Source organism: Centroberyx affinis, unplaced genomic scaffold (genome assembly GCF_046629955.1).
Source record: "Centroberyx affinis isolate AG114_WGS23_722 - 3 ecotype Tasmania unplaced genomic scaffold, CSIRO-AGI_Caff_v1 ptg004233l_1, whole genome shotgun sequence".
Classification (NCBI taxonomy): Eukaryota; Metazoa; Chordata; class Actinopteri; order Beryciformes; family Berycidae; genus Centroberyx; species Centroberyx affinis.
Genome location: NW_027281973.1, coordinates 101,015 through 112,500, shown reverse-complemented (window position 1 = coordinate 112,500; position 11,486 = coordinate 101,015). Strand labels below are relative to the sequence as shown.

Sequence of the window (11,486 nt, the reverse complement as noted above, 5' to 3'; positions counted from 1 at the left end):
CTCTCTCTCTCTCTCTGTCAGATCATGGATGGTTCTGGTCCTAGTTCTGGTTCTGCTCGGTCCCTGTTTGGCTGGTTGGTGGGGGGGTCCCAGCTGGTCGGCCTGGCCTCGGTGGTGCTGACCGGTGTCTGGATGGGTCGTTACCGCGGCGGCTTCGCCTGGGACGGCTCCGCCCGCGAGTTCAACCTCCACCCGCTGTGCATGGTGCTGGGCCTGGTGTTCCTGTACGGAGACGGTGAGTACAGCCTCGACTGACAGATCACACTGATCAATACTGCACTGATCAATGCAGTACCGATCAGAAATCTGTGACTTTCCAGTTTACATGCAGGATGAACCAGATCTCAGCACGTCTTAGCTTTCAAAGAACCAGGACAGAAAGGCTCTCTGTCCTCCAGACAGCGTTACAGACTGTAAACGTCTCAGCTGATTGAGAAGTAAGGGAAAGACAGTTAAACTGAAGACCTCACAGGAAGTGACTCTTCTTCTGTGCCTCCAACATGGCTGACAGCGCTGAGGTCTGCAGATCTACTCCCTGATTTCATATGATATTCTACAAACTAAATGAAACAGGAGGCGGAGCTCATGTGACATGTGACCGTCCAAGCAGTATGTCGTCTGCGTGTGTGTGTGTGTGTGTGTGCGTGTGTGTGTGCGTGTGTGTGTGTGTGTGTGTGTGTGTGTGTGTTAGCCCCAAGGGTTTTGTTGCTGACCTGTTGCATTAAGCTAACGCTACACAGAAAGTGATTCAGGACTGATACCAGCTGGTTCACAGACAGGACACGATCTGATTTAGACACAGAGAAAGAGCAATCACTGTGTGTGTGTGTGTGTGTGTGTGTGTGTGTGTGTGTGTGTGTGTGTGTGTGTGTGTGTGTGTGTGTGTGTGTGTGACATATCCAGTCAGTCTTTGACAGTAAATCAGAAGGGAATTGATGCGGCGGTACAGAAAGCTCCAGTCAGCAAACTGAAACAGCTTCTTTCCAACTAGAGAGCAGGAAGATACGTCACTCCTTGTGCATTTTAAAGGATAAAGTTCTTGGTTGAACAAATAAGACGCTTAAAAAGACTGGATCCTCTACATTTTAGAGGTATTGATTGATTAATTTCAGGTAAGGAGTTTTTCTTGTATGAAGACCTTGGTGATTTTCATGTTGAAGGATCACACGCTTCCCCTTGATGAAATCTTTTAAAGTCCCATATTCTGCTCTGTCCAGAGTTTTATTTTATGTCTTTCTGTCCATTCAAAGCTGTGTGTGTGTGTGTGTGTGTGTGTGTGTGTGTGTGTGTGGTGTCATGAACCAAAAACACTCTCAATCCATTTCTCCACGTTCATTTTCCAGCATCTCTCTGAGCCTTACCAAGAACAGGCCGTTTCTGTCTCCGTGTCTTTAAGGCTCATTAATATTAACAACCCCTCTGTTCCCATTGGCTAACCGTTTCCAGAGTGAAACGTGAGACTCCGCGGCCCGGCGGCTACAGGTAGGGAAAACTCTCCGGTAATAAACGACGACAACCGCTCAACCGCTTTGAAAAAAACTCTTTGTTAGTCTATTATTTCTTACAAAAATGATAATGAGCGAACCTTTGTGACATCACAAAGTTACGGAAGTCCAAACGGCTCGTTTAGAGGCTCGCTGCACTAATATGGATTGTGTGGATTTAGTTTTGATACTTTCACCATGTTTAGATAGACCATCCAACTCCTTTATCACCACAGAGGAGAGGGAGTCCTGCTTTACACCATGTGGGAACTTTAAAACCCACTGGACCAACTCAGAAATGCATTGTGGTCAATCTGACATCAAAGCTTTTTTCTTCAATATAGTCTCATAAAATTTTCAGAAATTTGCCTGAACTCTGAAGCTCAGCCTCCATGTTTCTGACAGGAATCCAGTTCAGATCAGGAATCCAGTTCAGATCAGGTTCCTCCAGTAAAGGATTCTGGTCCAGCAGCAGGAATTGTTCTGGACGTTTCCACCTGTTGGTCACATGAGAAGGTTAGCTAATGCTTCAGTTCAGCAGCTACAACAGTTAGCTTCAGGTTCAGTAAATGAAAACCTGTCCTCATTTTCATGGAATTTCAGGAGAGCAGGCTTCTCTCTTGGCTCCTGAAAGTTTTGGGACATTTGGGAGATACGAGGTTTTCACAATACAGAGTTTTGGAAGTTCAACTCTTCAAACTTCAGCTCTGAAATCTGGAGGAGATGATGCTCGTTCTGCGTCCGTCTCTCAACGATCCTTTTTTTGACAAGTCTAGAGGGAGTGATGCATCTTGCCATTTTCCCTTCATCTCTTCCTGTCCCACGCATCAAACGAGCTGGCTGAGCTGAAAGGTTCCTCTGTGATTGGTCAACATGCTCGTCTGTGATTGGCCCGCGGGACGACAGCGCCACTGCTGGGGGACGACGTGTTTACCATCGCCTTGTTTAGGTTTTGGCAAAAATCATCTGTTTGAGAAGATTGATCACTTAATAGTAAAAACCTGGTCCACCTGTAAAAGTGGGCGTGTCTCTCCCAACACCTGTCAGTCATCTTGATGATGTCATCTCTCCTGAGGCGTAAAGCCTCCACAGCCGATCTGACGCTGATGTTTCTGAACGTTTAGCTTCGCTCTTCTTTCTTCTCTTCCTGCTTTCCTCCGTTGTTGTTGTTGCTGTGACTTCCTGCCCTGCGGCCGCTCGCCTCGCCTCGATAGAACACAACCGGCTCACCGCTGGCCCCGCCCACAAGACACGCCCACTGGCCCCACCCACAAGACACGCCCACTGGCCCCGCCCACAAGACACGCCCACAGGAAATGGATTACGCCCCTAAACAACCCGACATCACTGAAAAGACAGTTTCAGACAAAAGGGGGAGTTAGGCTGCACACACAGACTGAGGATGTAGAACTGATCCTGTTGATTTATTGTGATGTTTTTTCCATGTTTATGAACTGATGACCTCCAATATGGCCGCCAGTTTGTTATACATCCTGAAAGCCTTTTATACTTTGGGCTTGAGTGCAATTTGACCAAATACACCAGATATCTCGATTCTTCCATGAACGCCAACCCATTGCCAGCAGAATGAAAAAACATGGACGGCAACACCCCAAATAATATTAAAAACATGAAGACTTGGCCTCGGTTTCATTAGATAATCTTAAAAATGTAAACTGAGGCCAAGTCTTGCTGTTTTTAATATTTTTAGAGAGCCGCTCTCACATGTTTTCTGTGATGTTTGACTGTAGCAGAGCAGACAGCAGACTCTGCCTTTATTTCAGGGACCACAAACATCACCAGAGTGAGATGTCTGGTGTTTTCTCCTCCTCTCTGTGCTTCATTAATGAGAGTAACGAGGTTAGTTCAACTGATTCCACAGGACAGCTGTCTGTTATGGAGCAAAATGACATTAGAACAATACAAAGCAAAGGTCAGCTGGACATTAGTGTGTGTGTGTGTGTGTGTGTGTGTGTGTGTGTGGGGGGGTTAATGAGGGAGGACAACACCCTGGAGGTGCGCACACACACACACACACACACACACACACACACACACTAGTGCTGAATGCTGACTCACTGTGATAAGTATGTTTCTTCTGATGTTAATGGTGCTTAGTGTGTGTGTGTGTGTGTGTGTATACCAGGTGTGTGTTTGTGTGTGTGTGTGTGTGTGTGTGTGTGTGTTTTATCACATTTTAGGGTTAGGTTTAGAGTCTATGTACATTGTGTTAATGGATAAAGATTTGAAGAGTTGATTTCACTAAATTGCACTAACCTCTGTCTCTCTGTTCCTCTCTTCCTCTGTCTCTTTATCTCTGGGTTTCTTTCATTTTTCTTTCTTTCTTTTTATTTGTTCGTTCTTTCTTTCTTTCGCTTGTTCTTTCTTTCTTTCTTTTGTTCTTTCTTTCTCTGTCTCTTTCTTTATGTGTCTCTCCCTCTCACCTTTCTTCTCTCTCTCTCTGTCTTTCATCTCCCCTCTACATCTCTTTTCCCCCTCTATCTAATACTACTGCTAGTGTAAGACCAAAAACACTAATTTCTCTCTCTCTCTCTCTGTCTCTCTCTGTCTCTCTCTGTCTCTCCAGCTATTCTGGTCTACAGAGTGTTTCGTAACGAGGCGAAGAGGAACGTGAAGCTGCTTCACGCCGTCATTCACCTGCTCGCCCTCATCATCAGCATCATAGGTGAGTGAGAGAGAGAGAGAGAGAGAGAGAGAGAGAGACAGAGAGAGGGAAACATCAAATTGATTCAAGCTGTCATTCACCACATAGTGACACTTAAAAATTGGGGTTTGGCTGGATGAAAGTAAGGGAAGAAGACACACTGTGTGCTTATTCTCATATAATGCGTTACACCTAATATTGAAATGAGCTGGTCTTTCATTTCAATATTAGCTCATTAAGCCCCCTTTTTTGACAGTTTTTTCACTATATTAATTCACAAAAAAATCTAATTGATGTTGTTTTTATTTTCACCATTGCTAGTTCATATGGTGCCGTATGTCTGGGAAAAGAAATACATTTTTTTTTAATCAACTTTTTTTTTAGAAAGTCCCACTAACACAGAAATCCTAAAGCACAGCACTCAGAATGATAAGTAGAACAGTCAGACCTTAGCTTTCCTCCAATGAAAAACAAAGGATGGGTGATGCCCTTCAATGCTAATTTCCTTGTGTGATTATATAGGCTCTACGATCCAGTAATCCCTTAAAATAACCTTACATTTACATTAATTCACCCTTTAATTCATGGAAACCCCCCTTAAAATGAGTTAAAGGAGTTATTAATGGAGGAGACCCCATCAAAACTTAAACTCCCCTTAATGTTTGACTGCTTACTTTCTAATTTAATGTAACATTCAGGGATACAGGAACTTATAACTCATTAATAACCTGTAAACCAGCACAAAAGACATGAAAATCCCTTAATTTCTAGAGTCTCTGTGAACCAGCCCATGAATAAATCCCTTATAAACCCATGATACTGACCTTACTTTATTAAAGCAATGTTATTTTTAATGGATAATTAATGTTTATATAATGAGAAATTAAGCACATTTCAGGGATACAATTAAGGGGTTTGGTTTCGTAGTGAGGATAGAGAACTTCATCTTTAGCCCTTTCTTGGTGGCATTAATAAAACCAGGGGATGATTTTTACCTAATTTCAATCCAACCAGATTTTGGGGCCAAGAAAAACAGAGAAAATAGTGGAAAAGTGCAAGAGCTGCTGCATCTGAAATTACTGATGTGCATGGGAAAAATCTAATTACCAACCTCACCTGACAATACTAACGTAGAGGGCTTAAGTCTGTAATACATATTTATTGTTATTGTATTGTATTTAAACCTGCAATAAGGGGTATCAGACCTTCTAACCAATCTTGAAGCTAATGTGTGCCATGTGGAGATTTCATTGAGACATAATGATTGAACCCAATATCCAGCTGTGTTGCTGTTTTCACCTCTTTTCTAAATTCTACTCCTGAACGAAGCTCCTCCTGCTCCATTCAGCAGCTTGTCATTTTGTTAAATCTAGCTTGGCTCCTCCCTCGCTGTTTAAAAGCGGCGCTCTCCCCCTCACATTCCTGAAAAAAGATCTTGTAATGGTGGAATTGATGAAGCGAGCGAGTAAACTTGTGGGACATGTAACCTTCAGCAGGAGAAAGATCTGTCAAGTGAGACTGGTAACCAGTGAGACTTCTCAGCAGGTACATTTAGCTTAGCGCTTAGCATTTATCCTTACTTTTGTCCTTCATAGGCCTCCGTAGTGCAGTGGTTTTCCTGTGTGTTATTTACAAATGTGTTGCAGTTTCTGCCGCCCTCTAGTGGTCAGAAAAATCACGTAATGCAGCTTTAATCTATGATAATGTCAAACTGGCAAGCCAGGTGTCTTATTAGGAAGCACGGGACCTAAAAGTAAAATGAACACTAAGACAGAGCATTAGGAACATAAATTAAGATAGTTATCTGATATGCAATGCAAAATTGGAGGAGAAAAAGAAAATATTTGATTGTATTCCTGCCCTCGGTCTGTGTTTGCACTTTGACTATGAAGCTACTGAGAAACCTGTCCGTATAACCCTGCAATTACTGCAGTCCTGCTCACCATCCATAATACCATCACACGTAAATAAGAGCCCAAGATAGTTGAACTCCTCCACTTGGGGCAGCTGCTCCTGCTCGCCTTGATATCCTGTCCATGCATTTCACAAACAGGAGGGGGGACAGGGGGCATCCTTGTCAGAGTCCTACGCTCACCTTGAACAAGCTTGACTTCATGCCAAGAATGTGAACACACCTCTCAGTCTGAGTTTATCAGGACTCACAGCAATGGCCTCGGCACTCCATACTCCCACAGCGCCTCCTACAGGATACGCAGGGGAATACAGTTGCAGGGGGGCATATTTTATTTCTGCCATTTTCTTGTGATATCAAGTTAATTTCACTTTGTTTTCTCAACATATCAAGTTATTTATATCATTTTATCTCGAGATCTCTGCACAACAAAGTAGTGGGTATAGAGTTATCTCGTTATCTCGAGAAAATTACATTTTGTTTTCCAGAGAAAATTAATTACTTTATATTGTTCCTTGAAATTTCCAACTCTGCTGCATCACACTGACATTATGACATGCTGAAGCCCTGAACAGGGTTATGGGTATGTAGAGAAAATATGTACTATGTTCCAATGTATTGATTATCATGAGTTCATCATGTGCTTCCATGTGAGGGTTTATGACTGTCATACATAGACAAGATGCTATTGTTCCTTAGGGGGCTTGCAGGTGGCTGTCCTTGGAGATATAAGCTTGGTTAGTCTGACCCTTGTTAGAGAACTGCACCATTCCCTTTGCTATGATGTACTTCTCTCTATGCAGCATGTATCATTAAAAAGAACACTGAATCAGAGGACGGCAAACTTGTCTTTACTATAAAATTATTCATCAGGGTAGTTATTGTGAGATAATGACATAAATAACTCAATAACTCGACAAAACAAAGAAAACTAACTTGTTATCATGGGAAAACTGCGTAAATAAATGTCTGAATACTTGTCCTCAATGGGCTTCTGTAGATGATCAAACTCCCCTGACCCCTTGGTTCTGGTCCACTGCGACCAGGAGAGAATCTGCATTGTGGTTCCTGAATCTGAGGTTCCTTTCCAGCACCTTTTGTAATTCCTCGATAATTGGAACAAAGCTGCACCCTGTCTGCTGATCCAAAGGCACTGTCCCCGAAATCCACACGACATTGAAGAGACATGGCAACCAATGACACCCAGAGCCTTCAGCATGTCAGGACGGATCTCGTCCAGCTGTGGCTCCACACCAGTGAGGAGCTTTCTAACCTCCTCAGTGACCTCTGACCTCTGCCACTCAGAGCCTCCAGAGTCTGAACAGAGGGACAGTCTGTCCACCTTCTGATAATCTCTCCAGTCGAGGTCAGCGTTTCCCAGACCCTGGAAACACAACATCAGATTAGAGGCATCAATCATCAACAAACACAAACCAGTCAAATTATCAATAACCTGAAGCAATCATGAAATGTCAATCAGAAATCGGAATAGTTGACATAAAAAACACAAGCAACTAATTTGTTTTAACAGCTACAATATTCTGGAACATAATTGTCAAATATGAAATATTATTTAATTACATAATAATTACATGTTAATATCAAATACATTGAAACATGAAATACATTAAATATTACAATATATAAACATATTATTTGATATTATCTCTAAATATTATATTAAGATAGATCTATTAATGGAATTAATTCAAATATTCAAAGTAGAAGTGCACTTCATTTAACCAAAAAACAAACAAACAAACATTTAAATTATTATTTCTGAAACCTAGAGATGTTTTGCTAAATGTTATGGCTAAGATGTGTGTGTGTATGTGTGTGTGTGTGTGTGTGTGTGTGTGTGTGTGTGTGTGTTTAGGTATCGTAGCAGTGTTTGACTTCCACAGAGCAGCTAAGATTCCAGACATGTACTCTCTACACAGCTGGTGTGGCATGACTACCTTTGTCTTCTTCTGCTTGCAGGTACACACACACACACACACACACACACACACACACACACACACACACACACACACACACACACACACACACACAGAGAGACACACAACCTCTCTCCTCTAGCTTAGTTCTCCTAAGCTACTGTGAAAATCTATGAATTACATCTGTAACTTTTCATCCCCCCCCTCTCTCTCTCTCTCTCTCTCTCTCGCCCCAGTGGGTGATGGGTTTGCTGTTCTTCCTGTTTCCTGGTGCATCGTCATGGTTACGGGCCTGGTACCTCCCCCTCCATGTGTTCTGTGGTCTGGTTCTGCTGGTTCTGGCTGTAGGGACCAGTCTACTGGGCATTACTGAGAAACTGCTCTTCAGCATCGAGTATGTCCATCTATCTATCTATCTATCTATCTATCTATCTATCTATCTATCTATCTATCTATCTATCTATCTATCTATCTATCTATCTACCCTTCTACCTTTATCCTCAGTCTATTTCTTTATCATTACATCTGTCTTTTCCATTTATCTCTATCCCTTCTATCTACATCTATCACCATCCCCATTATCTCTATTCCAACATCTTTATCTATATATATATCTCTATCAAATTTATCTAATGATCTATATCTCCATCTACCTCTATCTCATCTATCTCTACCCCAATCTGTCTATTTCCTCATCTATCTCTATCCTCAATTATTATTATCTTCAAGTAAATAAACTAGATTGTTTGTCCGCACCTTGGAAATATACTTAAGATACTCTACCATATTCCTATTCTGAGATATTATTATTTTTTTTTAATTTTCACAATACATTTGTAATACCACCAGTCACCTTGGGGGCGCTGGTCCTGTAAAGGGTAAGTTTGGTGATTTTGGACCTATATGTCTCTTGCATACCTGTAGTACTTGGATCCACAGACAGTATTGGCTCCAGACTCAGCTGTCTCAGCGAGCTCAGTCGCCTCTTGCTGCTACCAAGCAGTCCAAACTGGGTTTGTCAAAATATCTCCAAAATATCTCTTTGTCCACACCGTCACACTTAAAACAAAAACGTTGTCTTAATTTGATTAAAACATTTGATTAAAGACCTAAGGTGTGATACCTGGTGTGAATCTATGACTCATTAGTGGACAGTGACCTGTATAACAGATATCTATGACAATAATCAATGACATGTTTGGGATATGTACAAAGTTTGGCTTAATTTGATCAAAGCTACCAAAATTAAGCTTTTTGAATCTACCATATTCTTCTAATTTCAGTAAATTAAGAGAAGCATTTCTTCCATGTTCCCTGTAAATCAAGTCATTTTAGGGAAATTGACCTGAACCCATCTTCTCTCTATCCCATCTATCTCTACAATCTTTACATCTATCTCTATATCATCTTCTGTTTATCCCATCTATCTCTGTCTCCATCTATCCTATGTATCCCTTTCCCCATCCACCTCTACTCCAGTGTATCTCTTCTCCTCTTTTCTACCACATCTAATTCTATCCTCATTTTGCTATCCATGTAAGTCTCTCCCACCTATCTCTATATCTATCTCTTTCTCCATCTATCTCTACCCCATCTATCTGTACATCTACTTCCAAAACATCTAACCCTAACCCTCTCTCTACCCTCCCCCCCACCCAGGCTGACCTACTCTCAGTTTGTCCCAGAGGGGGTGCTGGCCAACATCTTGGGGGTCCTACTGGTGTGTTTTGGGGTGCTGGTGGGGTACATAGTCACCAGGGAGGAGTACAGACGCCCCCCCAACCCAGAAGAGGAGTCCCTGTCTGTCCACTTCAAGACCCTTACTGAGGGGGGGTCACCAACCACACCTTGACCTCTGTCTGCCCCCCCCCCCCCCCCCCCACCACCACCCCCCATTTGGATATAAACAGCATCCAGCCAGTCTCTGTTAATACTTGTTTGCATTAAAAAATCCCATCAATTTAAAATGGCAGTGAACATGGCCAACATCATGAAGGGTTAACAAAGATATTAAGTAGATGGGGAGGGGGATACATGCACAGAACAGTGAACTTTGACCCCAAATTTTTATTCCCACTTTTCAGGCTATTTTACTGATTATTGGAACATCTTTCCCTCATTTACTTTATTACCCCCTTTCTCTTGTTCTTGTTTCTCCTCCTACTTCTTAAACTGATCCTACCACCGTTTCCACTACTTCTCCAGTAGCTAAACCTGCAGTAAGCGATTTTAGACCCTATAACCAATCCTGAAACTAACGTGTGAAATAGATTTCCTTGAGACGTAATGATATAAACAAATATCCACACAGCAGCAGCTGTGTTGCTGTTTTCACCTCTTTTCTAAAGCTTGTTGTCAAAATCCGGACCAAGTTGAAGCTTCTCCCGGTCCATTCAGTAGCTTTTCATTTTTTTATAAACTCCTCCCTTGCTGTTTAAAAGCGGCGCTCTCCCCCTCCCAGTCCTGAAAAAAAGTCTTGTAAAGGCGAAAACGCTGATGAAGCGAGCGAGTAAACTTGCTACCTGCCTCTTCACTTGTCATTGTGGGACATGTGACCTTCAGGGGGAGAAAGATCTGGCAAAGTGAGACTAGTAACCGGTGACACTTCTCCGTAGGTACATTTAGCTTAGCTGTTAGCATTTATGCACGGTTTGGCCTTATGAGCCTCCGTAGTCCAGTAGTTTTGCTGTTCTTTATTTACAAATGTGTTGCGGTTTCTGTCACCCTCTAGTGGTCGAAATTGCTTAGTGCAGCTTTAAGTAGTTAACTGCTAAAACAGTACAGGGTAATGATAATTTTCAGATTTCTTAGCAACTATTTTTTAAACTATTTTTTGTTCATTTAACTCTCTTTCTATGCTTCTCTCAGAAATCACACGCATTTTCTCCAGAAAATACACTTTAAAATGCAGTTATTATTATTATCATTGTTATTATTAACATTATAAAGAGTGAATTATTACTGCTGTAGTGAAAACCAATATAATAATAATAATAATAATAATAATTATTATTATTATTGTTATTATTATGATTATGGTTTTCACTACAGCAGTAATAATTCACTCTTTTATCCCTGTTGGGAAATTGTCTTTTCCCTTGCCCCCCCTCCTCAGGGAGGTCAGGGTTAGGTGCTGGTTGGGATTCAAGTCTTGCTCAGAGACACTTCAGCAGGCCAGGGTAGATGCTTCTCAGTCATGGCGACTCAAACCTGAAGAATGATCTCTAACTATTAAACCAAACTGCCAGCCGATCCTTCTCCTGGCTTCTATAAACAGGGCAAAGTAGACCCAGTTCATAATGTTTCATACTGTGTGCTGGATCATACTCACTGAGAAGTAATGTTGCCTCTTTTCCATTATCAACACTGAGAGCTGGATCAGCGGTGACTGTGGATCCCAAGACTGCTGCTGAACTGTTATGGTGTGTTCACTGAGCAGAGGAAATGTTCTACCAAACTGAAGCATCATGTTAAAAGAAGTACAC

At 41.9% G+C, this 11,486-nt stretch overlaps 1 protein-coding gene across 1 annotated transcript; it reads left to right on the top strand.

The window, feature by feature from the left end:
- Nucleotides 1–24: 24 nt before the first annotated feature.
- cyb561 (cytochrome b561) lies at nt 25–9,873 on the top strand. Its single transcript, XM_071543135.1, has 5 exons — nt 25–235; nt 4,072–4,170; nt 7,938–8,041; nt 8,238–8,395; nt 9,661–9,873. The coding sequence occupies exons 1-5, from the start codon at nt 25–27 to the stop codon at nt 9,851–9,853; spliced, it is 765 nt and encodes a 254-aa protein (XP_071399236.1). The 3' UTR covers nt 9,854–9,873.
- Nucleotides 9,874–11,486: the final 1,613 nt, after the last annotated feature.

Coding starts and splice junctions, on each gene's coding strand:
- cyb561 (XM_071543135.1), top strand. CDS start 25: ATGGATGGTTCTGGTCCTAGTTCTGGTTCTGCTCGGTCCCTGTTTGGC. Junction 236..4,071: donor GGTGTTCCTGTACGGAGACG/GTGAGTACAGCC, acceptor CTGTCTCTCCAG/CTATTCTGGTCTACAGAGTG. Junction 8,042..8,237: donor TTGTCTTCTTCTGCTTGCAG/GTACACACACAC, acceptor CTCTCGCCCCAG/TGGGTGATGGGTTTGCTGTT.